This window comes from Lutjanus erythropterus, chromosome 5, assembly GCF_056507025.1.
Source record: "Lutjanus erythropterus isolate fLutEry1 chromosome 5, fLutEry1.hap2, whole genome shotgun sequence".
Classification (NCBI taxonomy): domain Eukaryota; kingdom Metazoa; phylum Chordata; class Actinopteri; order Lutjaniformes; family Lutjanidae; genus Lutjanus; species Lutjanus erythropterus.
In genome coordinates, this window is record NC_139321.1 from 12642030 (window position 1) to 12660098 (window position 18069).

The 18069-nt window shown below is 40.2% G+C and overlaps 1 protein-coding gene across 1 annotated transcript; it reads right to left on the reverse strand.

Annotated features, from left to right (window-relative positions):
• Window positions 1-1887: 1887 nt before the first annotated feature.
• Window positions 1888-17967, reverse strand: LOC146326530 (centrosome and spindle pole-associated protein 1-like). The gene is made up of 29 exons (XM_084718823.1): window positions 17930-17967; window positions 16709-16814; window positions 15696-15768; window positions 15369-15472; window positions 14544-14603; window positions 13667-13998; window positions 13435-13535; window positions 13060-13156; window positions 12806-12863; window positions 12235-12509; window positions 12034-12152; window positions 11799-11940; window positions 11403-11526; window positions 10911-10949; window positions 10161-10308; window positions 9868-10032; window positions 9451-9563; window positions 8234-8383; window positions 7931-8074; window positions 6283-6396; window positions 5985-6051; window positions 5512-5638; window positions 5098-5237; window positions 4884-5012; window positions 4398-4438; window positions 4202-4259; window positions 3871-3980; window positions 3565-3694; window positions 1888-2359 (listed from the first exon to the last, which is right to left on the reverse strand). Exons 2-29 carry the CDS (start codon window positions 16805-16807, stop codon window positions 2187-2189), a joined length of 3432 nt encoding a protein of 1143 aa, XP_084574949.1. The 5' UTR covers window positions 16808-16814; window positions 17930-17967; the 3' UTR covers window positions 1888-2186.
• Window positions 17968-18069: the final 102 nt, after the last annotated feature.

The window sequence follows — 18069 nt, forward strand, 5'->3', positions numbered from 1 at the left end:
TCAAACATCGAGTACCAAAATTAGAAATTCCAGTATTGTGACCCACACTAATCCCTACAGAGAAACACCTCTTAATTAAGGAGTAAGATCCATTTTGTTTAACCCGAAACAACCATTGTATCGCTCTCTTCAAACCACCAAAGTCCTTTAGCACAAAGTCATTTTACCTTGCAGAATACAGGAGTTGCTTGTCTGCAACTTCCTCAGCTGGTTTGTTTGTTTGTGTTTGTTACAGCTTGGCTCAAAGTTGCAACAAAAGGAGGGAGTCCACACACACAAAAATCAATGATCTGGATATTTTATTGAAAAACCCAAATAAATAATGTGGAGAAAGAGATGAGGCTGTAAATGGGTGTATGTATGAGTGCTGAAAATAAGGATTCAAACCCAAACTACAATGGTAAGACAACTATGAGGAACGGTGGCAGCAGCCCAGCCAGAGAAAGAAAGAGTCTAGGGAGAGCAGCCCTTTTATGCCCTCTGGCTCCTCCCAACTCTCAGGTGCAACCAGTCTCACTGACGACCCACCCAGTCTCTGGGTGAACAAAACAAGACACATGGGTGGGCTGTCACAGTGTTCCTGACCTTTTTTTTCCCCATAGCAGCTATATGAAATAGCAGTGTTAAAACAGGTGTTACCATGACACCAATTAAGCCTTAATTATTATAAAATGCACAATAGCAGCACCCTGACTCTGTTTGACCTGAATGGAACAGACGCTTAATTATTATTATTAGTAACACTTGTGTTTACTGTTTCTTGGTTGGTGTGAAAAAGGTCTGTTGTGTGACTTTGTTGGTTAACAAGTATATAAAGCCCAGGTTTAAATATACCCTTTGACAAGTTTAAGTGAATAAGGGCTGCTTTCTATTTCCTTATTTAATACAACATAAAAAAACTCTGGTTGATTGACTTTTTTTAAAGGGATAGTTCACCCAAAAAATGAAAATTCCATTATTATCTTCTCACCTTCATGCCAACTGAGGGTTGCGTTTATTTTGTTAGTCAGCAGAACAAAACAGGAGTTTCACAGGAAAACAGTGCTGCAGAATCTCCCAAACAGTGGAAGCAACTGGTGACCTGTTTTTCAAATGAAAAAAACTTTAGGAAACTTGGATTATGCCAGGCAAGCAGTATGGAGAGATTTTTTTTTCCAAAAGTCCTGACATGTTGTTTGCACACTGTCACACCACACACACCCAGTCGAGATAATATTCACGTGCACGTGAACGTGGCTCTGAGCTCAGGATCTACAGTGAAGATTCAGACAAAAAACATGGTGCAAATACCATTTCTTTAGTCAGCTTGGCATGTTGAGGCTTTAGGAGACTTGGATAACACAAGACAAGCAGTATGGAGACATTTTATGTGTTTATTCTGTTGTTTGAAACCTGATCTTCATTCATTTCCATTGTTCCCAAGGTTTTTAATGCCTGAATAAATTCTGCAAATGTTTTGGCATATACATTAACTTGTTAAGGTGGAGTCAGTGATTGGTGTTAAGAAAGACAGTTGACAGTCGTTGAATCTGGTTCCCAGGTCGTTAAATACTTTTAATTTTGGGAATTGGGAATTTGTGAGACTCAATTATTTTACCGACCTGTGATTGGTCAAAGTCTCCAGTCATGAGTTAGATTTTCTCAAGGTTATAAACAGCAGAATTATAGTTTTCTCTCAGACCATTTTAATTACGTACATGCTTAAAGGTTATTATGAAACTTTTACCCAGTAGCTTTGATCATGGGCACAGAAAGTGTGGGCAGACTTCCTCCTCATGGCTTCTTATCTAAGATCTTAAATATAATGTTGGAGAGCATCTGATTAAAAGTTTGCAAATTAGTGGTTTTGATGCTTAGTCAAAGGATGCAAACAAAATACACAACTCACATAATTAAAATATAATTTATTTAAAACATAATTTAATCATTAATAAAATAGCAAATGCCTATAACAAGAACACATGGTCTCACTGAGATATCAGATATTGAGGTTCTCTGATGTAAATGATGATTCAGCACAAATTACATACCCATAAGTATCATTATTCAGACATTCATATGTCATGTGTCACAGAAGCCATGAGATCAAACTGACGATAATATCATGATTTAAAGACAGAGAGACGTCTGGCTCAAGATCAGCTGTCAAAAGACAAAGGCACCTCCCAGTCTTGGGGGACGCAATACTATGTTGTCAACCGCTCCCTCCTTAACGGTCGGTCCAAACATTTCAGTGTGTCCGATGTTCCTGGCCGCATCCAGGGATCTGTGACGACAGTTTCTACAGAGCTTCGGTGGTTAAGACTGTGACGGGAGAACCGGGGAGGGGAGGAGTCGTCATCTGACAGATCCACCGGTTCTGGTGAATAGGAGCAGGAAGACAAGAGTGAAACATTAAAAGTTAAAATCCAAACTTTGCCCACCTTGTCTTTGTCTTGTGTGTTTAAAATGAAAACCTATTAGTGTGGATGTAGCCTAATTTTTGCTGTTTACTCCTAGCGCCCACTCTACTCCAGCATTTTTGAACCCCTGAACTGAGACTTTTGAAAACGCTGCTGTGCTGACCGCGTTTTAGTTTGAAAATTCCACGATTGTGTTTTAGGATTCTCTCTTGAAAACAATTACGCACACTCATGTTGTGACTGACCCAATCAGGAAGTGAACCTGTCCTTCCCTGATTCGTCATACCTCTATCATGTGACCCTTTTCTGTAAGACAACAAGGGACATAAGCCTTGACTACCAGCACTTAATTCATGGTTAACAAATTACAAGTGTTGCTGACCTACATTCAATGACAGTTCTACATCGCCAGTCCAAGCAAAGACACCTTTAGTCTTACTTTTTGCCATTGCAGTTCTTCGCTTGTAGCATTTTCTGCAACTAACCATAGAGTTGAATAGCTTCTTGTTTACCCTGACACACATATTCAGTGTACATGAAAAGTCATGTTAAGTATTAAGTGTGTTTTCAGTCATGTTAATAGCACAAACTTCTGAAACAGTGCTAAAAGGTTTGTGTGGAAATTGTTAAAAAAAAAAAAAAAGTAGAGACATACAGTTCACTGTTTAAAAGGTGTAATCCACAACATTTTCTTAAAGAAAAACAATGCAAGGTATAAATAATCCCTTTCAATCATCACTTATGTCTAGAACTGTGTGGTGGTGGTGGTTGTATCAGCATGCCTGTATTTCCTCAGTTTTTCTAATTGTTTTGCAGGGTTTATTACGTTTCTCCAACCCAACGAGTTTGTATTTGACATCCTGATGCTCAGTCAAGTGCTACTGACTACACCTTTAAACAAATATTTGCTGCAGAAAAATTGTCCTGTTATTCTTTATCCAACTTGGGCTGTTTCCATGGTAATTTGAATACTGGCTTAATTTAATGACCCCTGGGCTTTGGAAACCCATTAAAGCTCTAATGTTAGAATTTTAATTTAGAAATTTATGAAAAATAGTCTACTTCATTCCTGAAAAACTGCTTTGCTGATGCGGGCATCTGTCCAACAGAACTGAAAGAATTACATAAAATAACCAGCAGAACTCAATCTCTCAAATGGTACCAGCTGTGTTGCCACGACGACCGGTCCTGTCCTGGCTCCTCCTATCACCGCTGTGTTCTGCTTCTTGCTGCAGTCTGTCACCTGTGCCATTGTCATGTTGGCCAAAAGGCTGGCTGGAAGCAGCTCGGTCCTGAAGTAGCCAGAGGACATTAAAATCAAACTTTGTGATTTAAAGATCATTTAAGTTGTAGCTTACTTACTGAATTTTAGCCTTTGAGCTAACAGAACTTTCTGATTAATGTGCTGTGGAGTACTTCAAACAACCATGGAGCCTGAGGTGTGTGTGTGGTGCGTAAAGCAGGGTACCTGGGGACATTGTGACTGTTTGGCCAGCCTCCTCCGCTCCCTGGCTGACAGCAGAGGGGTTTTCTCAGGCTCCGGGGTGCGTGGTACTGGGAATGCATCGCCTAGGGGGTCTAAACACATATAAGCCTTAGGCATCTCAACTACACAAACTTTGAGTTACTGCAGCGCTGTGTAACCTCTCTAACAGTTTTGGGTGGTTATGTGTTGTGAAAACTTGACAGATCCCCAACTGCAAATCACTGTGAAACATCTGCACCATGATGATGTAAGACAGAAACTGTTTGACAGTAAATATGCCTTCATTACAATATCTGCATCATTGCGGTCTTACCGATGAAAGCACTCTCTGACTCCAGCAGAGAACCCCTTGCAGACCCGATCACACTCCTCTGCAACATAAACACAACTCGTTTCACAGTTCCACTCCAAAACTTACAAGTTAGTTGTTACAGTTCATATAAAACCACGTAAGAGATTTTCGTTGTTGTAGCACACGTGCTTGAGAACATAATTTCTTTTAAACTCACCAGATAATCGTTTTGCTGTGGTGGGGACAGGTCAAAATAATCTGCAACACAAGGAGGACAGCATTTTATTTTATTTATTTATTTCACTAAACCAGAAATATCAAAAGCTCCATTTACAACTGGCATTAACATGAGCTCTGCACCTGGATCTCTTATCTGGATAGGGGAAAAAAGCAGCAGAGATGTAAATCACACAACACGCTTTGTGATCCATGTGTTCAGATCAAAGTCACATGTAAATACAATCCATAGAGCGTCACCACATTTTTCACAAAACATCCACCCAGCAATTTAACAGATCACTTAACTCACTCACACTTAATAGCAGGATTCATCCCCGACATCCACATCAGCAACTTTGACAGGTCAATGGCAATTCAGTTTAATCTCCAACATAATATAAGCAAATAAAAATAACAACCACACAAAAACTTCCAAACACAATTACTGCAAAGGGATGAATTAGTAACTGCAGTGAGATCTCACCATCCTGGGTTGTAGACCTCTGGCTGCTGGACTGCTGATATGGATCCCTGTAGTCCCGCCTCCTCCTGCTGGCCACACCCACGTCCTCCAGTTTAGGAACCTCACTGAAGCCCAGCCTGGACTCACCATCTGACTCACAAACATATACATGTAAACCAGTTGCAGGTAATAATGTTGGTTTACAGTAGAGTACAATTAAGCCTGTGAGACTTACCTGGGTATTTGAGCTGAAGGGAGTCGTGGATTCGCAGCAGGTTTCTGGGCTCCATGTTTCTGGAGTGCGGCCTTCGGACTGGAGCCTGAAGCCGCAGCCGGGCCATATCAAACACATCCACCAGAGGGCGCTCCCGATGTCTGGACAAAGAAAGACAAGACCTACCCGAGTCAGGACAGGACCAACCCAAGTCCTATTTTTGGTAAATTGAATAAGCCAGTTCATGAATGAATGGACTTTATTCATATATATACACAATGAGCATATTTTGTGCCCTCTTTTGTTTTTTTATCTACAACTACCTGTATATCCAATTTGCAGTTGGATGCATGTGTCAGCACAGAAGTTGAGGTGCCTATGTATTTACACCAAATGATAAGTAGAATAATAATGATGCATCTGTGTGGGTCTGACCTGTCACTCAGAGGAGAGTCGAAGTCCTCCCACTCGCCCTGCTGCAAACGACCCTCCAGACGTTTTTGTTCACAGCGAAGCTGCCGACGCAACGCTGATAGCTCACTGAAAACATCATGCTGGTCGCCTGAAAACACAAATACAGATTACACCTGATACTGTGCACCCCTATGCATCATGGCTGTCTCACATATCTAGTGTCCATTTGGAGTGATGGCTTTGTGTGTCCTCTGAAATTAATGCCACACAAACATGGACAAACATCAAGTATATCTCCAGTCTTAGAATCAAAGATATGAACCACTGAGTCCAGGAACTGTGGAAGAAGTTGAGCTGCCCGTTGAAAAAATCTAAACATCCGTGGGACAAACTGAATGAAACACTAAGACAGTGCAGTTCTGACAAACAGCGAGAGAGTCTATTTTAACTTCTCTGGTCAAATTATATTTTCAAATGCCTGGCTCATATAGTACCTGCAGCTCGGAGCTGATTCCTACGAGCGGGGACAGGAGGGGACTGGAGACCAGACAAAGAGCGCTCCTGAAGACAGAGGCAGAAAAATCAAAAGTTATGAAAACAAAGGTACACAGAGTGGGAGAGAACACATTACTGAATTTTATTTATTCAGGGAAGACACTGGTGAGAATAAAATAACCTCTGTTATACAAAGATTTTTTCAACTGTATATGTGTGTAAGTGTGTGTGTGTGTGTGTGTGTGTGTGTGTGTGTGTGTGTGTGTGTGTGTGTGTGTGTGTGTGTGAGTGACTCACAGACAGGGGGGCAGTAGAATGCTGGCTGTCAACAGTGGGGGGCCTGGGGGTGTACTGATGTAGCCCATGTTTCTTCTGCAGGGTCGGGATTGGAGGCGAGGGCTCCCTGCGGACCTAAGAACACACAGCCACCCATTCACTGCATAGAATTTCCAAAAACTTTGGTTAAATTAAATTGAACATGATGGATGTCACCCACTGTGCATGTTCTGGTGCAACTGAGGATGATCAAAGGGAAAAGAGTGGCTACAGTGGATATGCTACTGGGAGTTCTGCATGCTCACAAAAGTATAAAAAGTATATTACTACAACTGTGTCCAACTGTAGTCTTTCATTATGTTCAAACAACAGCTTCCCCAGGGAGGAGTTATTATTGTTGACAAATACATTAAATGCTTATCTGCTTTCAGCTGTATTATGGTGTGTTATAAAGCTCCTAAACGCTAAATAGGAGATTTCAAGTCAAGTGTTACTGCAAAAGGTGATTTCACTACTTAATTTTCACTTCATTAATTTCTTTCTTCATGGTTTAGTTTTAATTTAAATAAAAACCTTTGTCCAAGCTCAGATGACTACACCTGTCAAATTAGAAAAATATTCAACTCTTGTCTTGCTCAAGTGGAACAACCCTGCTGCCACAGGCTGACCCTACATCCAAAACAGAGGTTGAAAAGAGAATTTCATCTTTACATAATCAATAAAGAATGTCAAAACAGAAGAAATATTGCTACTTCACACTTCTTAAGAGTCCTGACGCAACGCTGTTCTGTTGCTGATCGACTGTGGACAGCTATTGCCTGCAGTTTTTCACAGCATATCCAGCACAGTTGGATATGCAGTGATTTCACCCATTTAAGCTGTTTATTTTCTCCTTACACCTTCTTCCACAGGCAGAAACAGGCAATGCTACTGAAAAGTCAAGTAAAGAAAAGCTTTATAGTGGTAGATGCAACATTTTGCAGTTTGCTTAAACAAATTCACACTCTGGTAGTAATGATAGGCTGGTTTCATCTATCAGGTTTTCAATCATGATCAATCATCAGCTGACCATTAGCTTAAGTCTTCGTAGTGTCTCTTTGCAAGATGAGAGAGAATGTGAGTGATTATGTGAAATGGATCATGATAAAACTATTTTTTGGACAACATAAAATGTTACCAGGACAGAGGCCATACAAATCAAGGCTATTCCTTAACAAGTAAGATTAGACAACGTGTTTCAAACTTTTAAGTTTTAATTATTGCTCTTAAATTATTATTTTTTTTATCCCTGGTGGTCATTTTATTCTACTGACTTTTATTTACTAGTTTCTAACACTTCATTAAAAGTGCCATACAAATAAAGCTGAGCTGAGTTTGCTGATTATTACTGTATGATAACTGCTGCTTGATCTTAACTTGTTGAATACAATGTGTTGTTCAAAGGTTAAAAATTATTTTGAGGTACTTTATTGTGATCAACTGTGCTCAACTGCAGTATTCATGCATCTTCCCCTTTTGTTCATGAACTTGTAGTTTTATACATATGAACTTATTTCTATTTACAGACCAAAATATATTAGAGTCTATGATTTTATTGTAAAATATGTAATAATGATTCCTTACTTTAAATGTTATTGCCAAGTGGCTGTGAAGCCATCAGTGAACTCACCTCCTCTACCCGAGCCTGCCTCTCCCTCTCATACTGCCTCCTCAGGAGTGCATTCTCCTTCTCTTCCGCTTCTTTCTTCTTCATCTCTGCTTCCTTCTTCCTCTGTTCAGCCAGATGAATCAGCTCTTCATTCTTGGCTTTTTGCTGAGACAGAATGGAAGGAGAGCAAGGCAGTGATAGATGAGAGATAAAAGAGGGTAAGGCAGAGCGAAAGGGGAAAGAATTTGAGTCAATTTTAACTTTTTGTTTAGCTTCAATTATCAGTGTAGACCCTGCGCATGACTTTGTTTTTCAGCTCCTCACCTCCATTTCCTTCCGTTTCTTCCTCTCTTGCTCTTCCTCATACTCCCTCTGGATGCGAGCCCTCTGCTCCGCCAGCCTCTTCTCCTCTTTCTCTTCCTCCAGTCTTACCCGTTCCCTCTCCTCCGCCTTTTTACGCATCTTCTCCTCAATCTTTAAACAAACCAAGGGTAATGAGACAACATAAACCGATCTTCACGAACCCAACATGCCAAACAACTTTTACCTCTGCATATAACACAAATTAAGCCCCATTGCTCATAAGACTTTTTAAGACTTTTGAAGTCATGTGCAAAAAGGGGAACCAGCATTTGTTTTCTTTGGGGAAACTGTGCTACTTCTGATTTTATGTTCTTGTTTGCCATCATGGATTTAAACCCTATCTTTCAAAAACAGAAACTCTCTGAATCTGAAATTGTTAAATGGTCTAATAGGCTGATTGGTGAGTCACAGCTTAACCCAACATCCCTGTGCATCAGACAGCTGCAGAGGATAACTGGCTTGAGTTTAAACGACTCCCACCCTTTGCACAGTGAATTTCAGCTTCTTCCTTCTGGACGGGGTTCATAGTCCCAAGGTGTAGAACAAAGTGGTTTAAAAATAGCTTTGTTCCACCAGCCATCGCTCAGATGACTAAATCAAAGCAACATTGCACAGATACTATAGAAGAAATGTTTTTTTTTTTTTATTTTAACCCACACTTTTCTATTACAATCTATTTTGCTAGTTTTTTTTTTAATCGGTCTGTTTTTATTGTTCAAGCTAATTAAGCATCCACAAAGATTTGAATGAAAATAAACGTTCATAATTATTAGTAAACAGCTCATTTTGCTCTTTAGACCATTTTTTCAAGAATGTGTGGGCTCAAGTTTGATTGACAGCTGCCTCTTTTCTCACATCTATCTATTGTCTAGGTTATTTGTAAAGTGTGTGTCAAGATGCAATCACGTCCACTGCAAACCAAATCTATCACTGGGTATAAAAAAGTAACCTAAACCTACTTGCAGGCTAGAAGACTGAGGAAAATTTCTAGAAAGGCATGGAACAAACCTCTTTTTGGTTTGTGCTGCTAAACCCTGATTCACTTGCACTACACTAAAAGCAGCTAGCTACCTTCCCAGAGAACAGGATGGTCGGCTGCCAGCCGAAGTGATGCTCGACAAGACGGCCTACCATAAAACACAGTCAGTAGAAGCAGCACCAGCTTTTAAAAGCAGTACCTGCTGTTTGAGGTAAGCTTTGTACTTGTCCTGCTCCTGGAGCTGTTGCTGGGTGGGCTGGCTGGCAAACACATTGCCTCTGGCAAACTGAGGGGTTTGGACATGGGTGAAACCTACAAAAGAAATCAGAGGGTTGTGACCATATTAAAACGATGTAGACCAGATCTTTATTGCCATGCTGTGGTGCTTGTATTAATTTAATTATTCTCTTAAATTCACCATAAAATAGTACTTTCAAAGCTCCATCCTAAAGACCTGTTGTACATATTTTACTCAGTTACCTTTTAATAGAAATTATGCCATTTATGCCTTGTTTGTGTTTTTTTGTTTGTTTGTTCCAGTCCCAGCCATGATACTAGAAATGTTCTAATTCTAAAACACTACTAAATACATTGAGAATGAAGATGTTTACGGTACCGGGAGGCCTGTCACTAGTGTCATGGATACTGCACTCTGCTACAGTACCAGAGACCCTCTCGTTGGGGTCAGGCAGCTCTGTTCGGCGGGCTGTGGCTCTCCTCTGCCACTGCTCCGGGTTGCTGTAGGCCTCCTCGTTTAGCTTGTGCATTTGGTTGAGGTCAGCTAGTCACAAAAATATGAGGAAAAAATTAAACATCTGTGGACACAAGAGTATGTGTAATTATCTTGCAGGGAAAAAAAAACAACCTTTCACAGTATTATATAAGACAGCCACTATAATTGGGACATACCAATAAGATTTCCAGTGCTGTCTCTGAGTGGGGCTCCTCCACCGCCTCGGCCCCAGGGCTGGTGGTTCTTCATGTCAATCTCCAGCTGGGCCTCGTAACGCTCTGCCTCCTCCCTCTCCAGAAGTCTCCGTTCCTGTTGCTCCTGGATCTACATTACAGTGTTTTATAGGTTATATTAACATCCCCAAATGATGTGTTGGAGGGTCTGGTGGATCACAGGAAACCAAACAAACCTCCCCTCTTTAAGGTTTAATTTGTTGGTTCATCTTTGTATTTATTTGCGTTTAAATGTTTCTGATGCTTTACTGCAAAGAGGAATGAACAAAACTATGGGGGTTTTTTTGTTTTTTTAATACATGACAAACTGTTTGGTCTTCTCAACAGTTTTTTTATATACAAATACTGAAAAATGGTTGAGTTATTGAATAACAGGAACAGAAGTGAGTTCATCATCTACCCAAAAAACAACCAAAGTAGATTTTTCGAATGTTGTTTTTCCCTGTATTGATCATATCACACAAAATGCAAGCTAAGGGGAGAAATAGAGGATTTCTGTAGTTTCAGTGTTACACAGAGCAACTACAAGGGCAAGGTGAGGGACTGGGATCGGACTGAGGTGTTACTGGGATGTGAAGTGACACCTGACACGGGAGAGATTTCACAAACACGTCTACTGCCAACTCAATCAACAAATTAAGGAGGGTATAAAGGGATAACTTAAGTTACACTGCATCTTTTAATCACTTTTACCTGGTTGTAAAGCTCGTTGCTCCCTCTCCTGGAAGCTTCCTGCCAACATATCACAGACTAGGATGCAGTGAAAGTTAAAAATTTCCTGCAACCACTTTACTCCCATACTCCCTAACAATGTTGTTTTTTGTAAAAACCCTTACTGTCTTTAAATATTAACATCCAAAAACCTAATCTTTAAATGTATCTGTATGTGTTACAACACTCCTTCACAACACTCCATCCTGTGAAGACATAAACAGTAAGTAGTGCAGTAACATCATAATTTGTGCTTGTACCTTTAGTCTCAGCTTGCCAATTATTGTTTAGATTTATCCTAATCAAACCAAATTCATAATGTAATCCACTGTTGGACAGGGTATTAAAATACAGTCATATGACAAACATTTGGAGTTGATTTCCCTGCAGAATTATAATAAGTGATGATGGAAGTAAGAAGGCTTATCAGTCCTTTTAGATTCCTTAAGTAGATTCTAAATTAGTTTAACCTACCTGTTTTTTCAAAGCCTCCCTGTAGCTCAGAACCCTCTCTCTGGCTGATCTGGATCTCTCTGAAGGGAAAGTCCTGAATTGCGAGTCCACAGTAGCTGCCTCATTGCTCGGTCTGTCAGAAGAGCTGCAGAATCACACTGTTTAGATCTGACCATGATGACAACTAGTCAATTCTCATACTTAACAGGAAATTAAAAGCATACTTCGCTATCAGACCACAACCAAATGGTAATGCCATGTCCACTCTGTTTTAATTAAATTTATGTTATGCAGCTCAAAGGAGATTAAACATTTGTCTGGTGAAGCAGATACATTTACTGACATTTTGTGGTTAGCTGCTAATAATTTGCTGACCCTTTTCAAGCTGAAATACTAAAAAAAGAATTAGATATTTACTGTATTGGAGGATCGGGGAAGCTGCTTCCACTGTGCTGGCTGTGAGGGCTGTGGTTACCAAACTGGCTGGGCACAGCTCCCCCTGGTGGCACGCTCCAGTAGGGCATGGGAGGGCCAGCACCTGGAACAGTTAAGTGACCATCTGGAGAGAAAAATGAAACACGTATGAAAATTATGACGATAATAATGAATGTGGTAAATATGCTCTCATTTAACGGAGGAGAGCAGTGCTTACAGTAGGCCATGTTTGGGTCGAGCAAGTTTCTGGTGCTGTAGTAGTGATGAGGCTCTCCATAAGGACTTCTGTAGGGCTCACTGAGAGTTGAAGGAGGATGAGGAGGAAACAAGGGGAGTCTGGAGATAAAAAGACACTTGTGTTACCAGAACTAACACAATGAGCATTATAACTTCAGTGAGGTTTATGTTTAAGGGATACCTGGGAGTGTCCATGGCTCGGGGGAAGGAGGGGGCAGCAGGCTGGCTGTTGGGTGACAGGCCGCCTCCACCAAGGGCAGAGCTGTACTCCAGCACAGGGGACTGGAAGGCTACATGAGGCTGCTCAGGAGGAGGCGTCTCTCTGTTTCTTACACCTATCTTCTCATGATTATTAGGTGCACCTCTGGATGATGTTTCACTCTCTCCTGTTGCTGAAGGCTCCAAAACCCGATGATCTTTCCTCCTGCACAGTCCAAACTGTCTGATTCGGTCCGGCTAGTTTACAAAAAGAGAAAATATTGAGAGATAAAAAATATACTATACATATGTTGAAAACCCTTTTGATAGCTCCCCTTAACTCTAGTTACTTGAACTCACGTTTGGAATAAACAAAAATATTGTTGCCTGTGACACAGACGTCTTTCACAGATTATGTTCTACAAATGTGATGGAGAGTAAAATACTCAAAGCAGTCACTGAATCTGGGGACTTGTGTCCAACCACTGCGACCTGAGAGGAAGAAAAGATAATCAACAATCTTCTGGAGGGTTGGTTGTCAGTCACCAGCTCACCTGTTTCTCAGGATCATTTGCCCCCGTCGCAGCAACTTTCAGCTCCAAATCTTTCTCCCTGCAACAATGACACACATATACAGTTGTTTTACAGCTACACACGTTCAGCAGTTAATGACTGGATCATATATAATTATTCAAACAAGATAATTGCATGTAGTGTGTGTCTAGCATCTGAAAGTATTATGGTATATTTTAGTATAGTATTATTCTGGTGTTACATTGTTCATGAAAAGACGAGAGTCACTAAGTACCTCTTCTTGTTCCTGTGCTGTTCAGCAATCTGCTCCTGCAGCTCCTGTCTGTAGCGCTCCTTCCTCTTCTGTAAGGTATCTTCTGTATCAACAGCTCCTAAAAAGATGGGACACATTTTTTTTAAAAAAAAAAGAGACCATCAGGTCTGTGCAGTAGTTCAGTTTAAGTCATCTGAACTTATCATGTCATTAAGAGTTCTGTAGTCCATCATTTCAGAAAACCTTTTCCTTAATTCTTTACCAACCAAAGATTTGAAGGAACTATCATTTCAGAAGTAAAACAACTGTTTTAAAAATCAAATGGTCCAGCCTGTGATGACCCTTAAATTTTAAGAAATGAGATGTTGAGACACAAAATGTAAAACATCCTTTAACCTATTATAAGGCCAGTGGCAAACTCAGTGTCCTCATTTCTGGTCAGTGCTCTTGATCTCCTGCCTTCTCTGGCAACACCCGCTGGTTTTTCCCTCTTCTCTCTGGAAAAAACAAATAAAATGAGACTGAAACAAACTGATAGATGTGGACAAATGAGTAATTAGCCATTTTATAACACGTTTGTAAATACACACATAAATACAGAAAACAACAGACAATTTCCTTCACGTACCTGCCAGCAGTCTTATTGGACTGTCTCTTCTCATAACTGGCCTCAACCCCTGTATGTCTGTGCCTTCTGCCCTCCATCAGCTCCAGCTCCTCCAGCTCCTCCTTCAACTCTTCCTCCTCCTCCTCTGACTCCAGATAAACTGGCCTCCCAAGCCTGTCACAATGCCTGGGAAGTACTGAAGACTTTTCCTCGTCTTCCTCGGGGCAGAGGGTCTTCACCTCAGCGAGGCGCAAAGCCCTTTGCAACCCCCTGCTGTCCTCTGTTAGAGTGGCTGCATCTCTCCGTGAGGTAGGTCGCTGTTTGGGGAGAAAACCTGTCTGGTCTTCAAACAGCTGTTGGTAGAGGAAGCATGATAGTAAAAGGTGATGTCTGTCAAAGTGGGAAAGCTATCATGTCTACATAAACCATTTTCAGCATAAATAAAGCTGGGTGCAATCAAAACTAGTGTTTTGTTTTGTTTTGTTTTGCCCACAGCCCAGAGATATTCAGTTCAGTTCAGTTCAGTACTTTAATTGTTAATCCACAGCAATATTGCTGATTTGTCCATCACTTTCAGGTTAGAACAACTATAGACAAATAGCCAGTCTTCTTGCAGATGTTATATTAACTTATTTAGGTCATATAGAGGCATCAGTAAAAAAAGTAGCTTTAAATCTTTAGCCATTAAGAAATAATCAGAAGATTAGTGCTGGGTTTCTCTTAACTTATTCATTTCTGTTCCTCCATAGATTTTGGCAGCCATCCAGTAATGATGAGGAAGTTCATTAAAGGTTCTTAGATTTTTGTGCAATTGGCTCAATTTTTTAATGGAAACATAATTATAGTGTCCAATTAAATTCATAATTTTGAACTGACGTCATTAAAAAGAGACATTTACCTTGATAGACCTTCTGTTATCGAGGTGAATTAATGGTCCAGGCTCTGAAAAGTGTTTTTTCTGTAATATAAAATAAAATGTTACTATCATGATTCAAACATTCTGACTTTCACTCTTCCAACAACACATATTCAACAAAAAAGCAGTTTTAACCTAAGAACCAAGCTAAAGCGTATGAGTGAGCAACACCTACGTTTACAGTACAATTCCAACTTGAACACATTAAGTGTACCAGGTTAATATAAATGTAGTATATTTATACAGCACATTGTATTTTTTTCCCATAACATATCCAGAACAAGGAAGAGTTCATGCTGGGTTTCCATATCACATCATGCAGTAGTTTTTCTTTGATTGATACCCTTTTAGAAGTCAAATTTCCTGGTAAACACAACTTGGTTACATGATATTTCCAGACTGTGTATGTTGCTGCAGATACATGATCACCATATGGATCATGGGATTACTGAGAGCTGCAAAGTATACACCAGCTGTGTCCTAAAATACTGACAAAAGGGTGCTGCATTTCATGACCTCATTTGGATGGGTCTTTGAAATGAGACCAGCGCCGCTGGCCAGATACAACATATTCAGTCTAAAAATGCTGACTTCAGTGCATCCAGACCTGGATCACAGCTTTTGTTTGTGTTTCAGTAATGGACTGCAAACACCTCTCATTACAGTCAGCAGATTTCCAGTAGACAACTGAAGCAGTATTATTATGTACAAGAGGTATAAAATATTGACGGAGCAAAGACTGAACTGACCTTCAAGCTGGTCTGCTACAGCCAAACACGAGTAAACAGGTAAGTCTGTGACAGTCACCTGAGCCATGTAGCGTCTGTAGTCCATGCGCAGCTCATGCTGCAGTCTCTGTTTCTTCCTCTCATACTCTACACCGAGAGGTAGACCCACGCTGCAACTCTCCTCTGACAAAACACATCATCAATTTTTTAATAGAGACACAAGGTGAAGAGTATCAAGCCAAAACAAGACAACTCCCACTTTAAAGAAACAGAGTCTACTCTGACAAACACTTCTCACATGACAGTGATTAATAGTAATGATAGATATATGGTATTTGTTCTTTTCTTATCACAAGAATCATTTAAATAAATGACAAGAATTAGGGAGGGAAATGTGGTACTGTACCTTTCCCCTGTGCGACAGTCTTGGGAGGGATGTTCTCCTTCACAGTGGACCCATAGGCTCTGTGGGGTTTTGCCTGTCAGAAAAAGAGGAAAATCATGCATTAAAAGTATAGGTCAGTCATTCCCCAAGACTGGGTCGTGACCCACAGGAGATTTTCTTTGGGTCCCCAAATAAATAATAGACTATGGAAGAAATTCTGCAAATTTAAGATTTATATCTGCAGTACACCTTTTAGGCTAAATGCATTAAAGACGATATAAAATTCCTGTGGGATTCACTTTCATTATTAATCACATGACTGCAATGGGACATGGGAATGTTGACGAGAGCAAGCAGGATGGAAATCATAATAATCAGTCAATCATTGTTTTAATATATAAATATGTAATTCACACATAAAGGCTATTTTCTTTATTTTGAACATAATGCTAGTCATTCTTTTGTGATTTTAAATGGCTTTTATTCTCTCCTGTCTGCCCTGGTGGCTGGTTGCTAGTAGTGCAACTATATGACGATCTTATAGAACAGGATGCATTGCTATAGATTAAACTGACTGACAGTAGGTTATATAAAGTAGTTGGGGCAGTGACATACAGACACAAGTGCTATTATCAACACAATGATATTTTTGAGAAATAATCATCAGTAATGTGGATATAATGACTAAGTAGGTAAAGATAAATAATAAAACAGCTAGAACACTCTGGTAACTTCAGAAAATTACATCACATTATTGTAATGCAGCCTTTAAAACCAGGAAAAGACAACACTACACGACATCACCATTTAACAATACCCCAAATCTAAGATGACATCTCATCTCATGTCACAATTACAATGTAATATCAATATATTGCCCAGCCCTAGATGGGAGTCATTCTTCCAGGACAGGGGTGGGACAAGAGTGAAAATCCTTTTCTGTGTCACCCTCTAATCCCAATTTAACAAAATGACTTTTTCCAGAGTCCTGACCCGACTGTGAATCAGTTCAAACATCCATCATTCCAAGACACCTTTATTTCCAAGTAGGGAGGGTCTTGTTCTAGACCGGCTTTATCCTCAGCTACTCTCGCCTTGTGCTCCCTGATGAAGTTCTCCAGCTCGTCATCCATCTCCAAACTGTGGGCACAAAATGCACTGATTGCTAATATTCATCACTGCAGCAGAGATAGCATAAAATAAAACAGAGTAACATGGTGAAACACTGCAGGCTGCAAACCTGATACTTTTCACTGGAGAAAAACTAATATTAATAGGCCTAATTACCCCTTGTAAAGGGTTTTCAGCTGTGTGCAACACCAAGGCCAAATGTATACAAGTTTTATCACAACCAAAGACTACAGCAGGAGGTCTCACTAATTATGTTCTTCCTCTCTGGTCTAATGTGTGCTAATTAATAGATCTTTTTCACAGCAGCCTCTTTGACATGAAATAGTAAGGTAAACACAGGTGTTCCCCATAGATACAGAAATCTAATATCTATGGTGTCGCCAATGATACTAATTAAGGTTCTCTTGCATTTAAGTTAGACACAGTCGGGTGCTGCTATTGTGCGTGTGGCTCACTAGAGAGACCCTGCAGTAAAACCTTAATTAGTATCATCAGTATCACTTATGTTTAGCCTGCTGTGTCATATCAGTATGTGGCTACCGTGGGAAAAAAGTATTTCATCACTTGCTAGCTGGAATGAAAACGCTAAATCCGTTTTGAGGCACTTGGAAGTTGACTTTATCGGTGCATAAACTCTTGAATCCGAGAAAATTCAGTTTAGGCCTCTTAACACTGTCTTGAGTGCCGTTAAAATGAGGTCTACAGCACATATGAACACATACTGATCAACGGCCGAGTCAGTAACGTTACTGTCCCTTTAATTCGCCGTTGTCAGGCAACCACAATGAACACGATAGCGTCACATTCCTTACAGATAGCGTTAACCCGCTTAACTGTATTAGCTTAGCGACTATCATTATAACAACACATATATCATGAGTATAAATTGAACACGTTAGACGGGATAATGTTTTTAAGCTAGTTTAAAGTGGCCTATAGCTTTACTTAGCTAGCGTGTTAGCTTTAACTAAAAGAACGGCAAACCCAAAATAAAACCAATAAGAATGACACAAAAATTAGGAAAGCTAACGTTAGCTAGTGGCTAGCTCCTTGCCCAGCTAGCGTTAGTTTGTTTTTTTTTTACAGTAACTATTAGTGTTGTTGTGGTTGGTATGAAAACGTACCACTGAGCGATGTCTGCAGATGGTGTTACCGGATAAGGCAATGTTTGCTAGTTAGCAAATGTTGGCGGCGCCTTAGTGGTCTTTTTTGAGCCCAACATCACTCCTGCACGTCCATCAAAATACTGCTGTGCTTCCGGTTT

Bases quoted from the DNA above. Each gene is read 5' to 3' on its own strand.
- LOC146326530 (XM_084718823.1), bottom strand. From the start codon at position 16,807: ATGGATGACGAGCTGGAGAACTTCATCAGGGAGCACAAGGCGAGAGTA. The intron at 13,999-14,543 runs GTAAATGTCTCT...CTCTACCAACAG, and splicing joins ATAACAGAAGGTCTATCAAG to CTGTTTGAAGACCAGACAGG. The intron at 5,639-5,984 runs GTACTATATGAG...TTGTGTTTTCAG, and splicing joins GAATCAGCTCCGAGCTGCAG to GCGACCAGCATGATGTTTTC.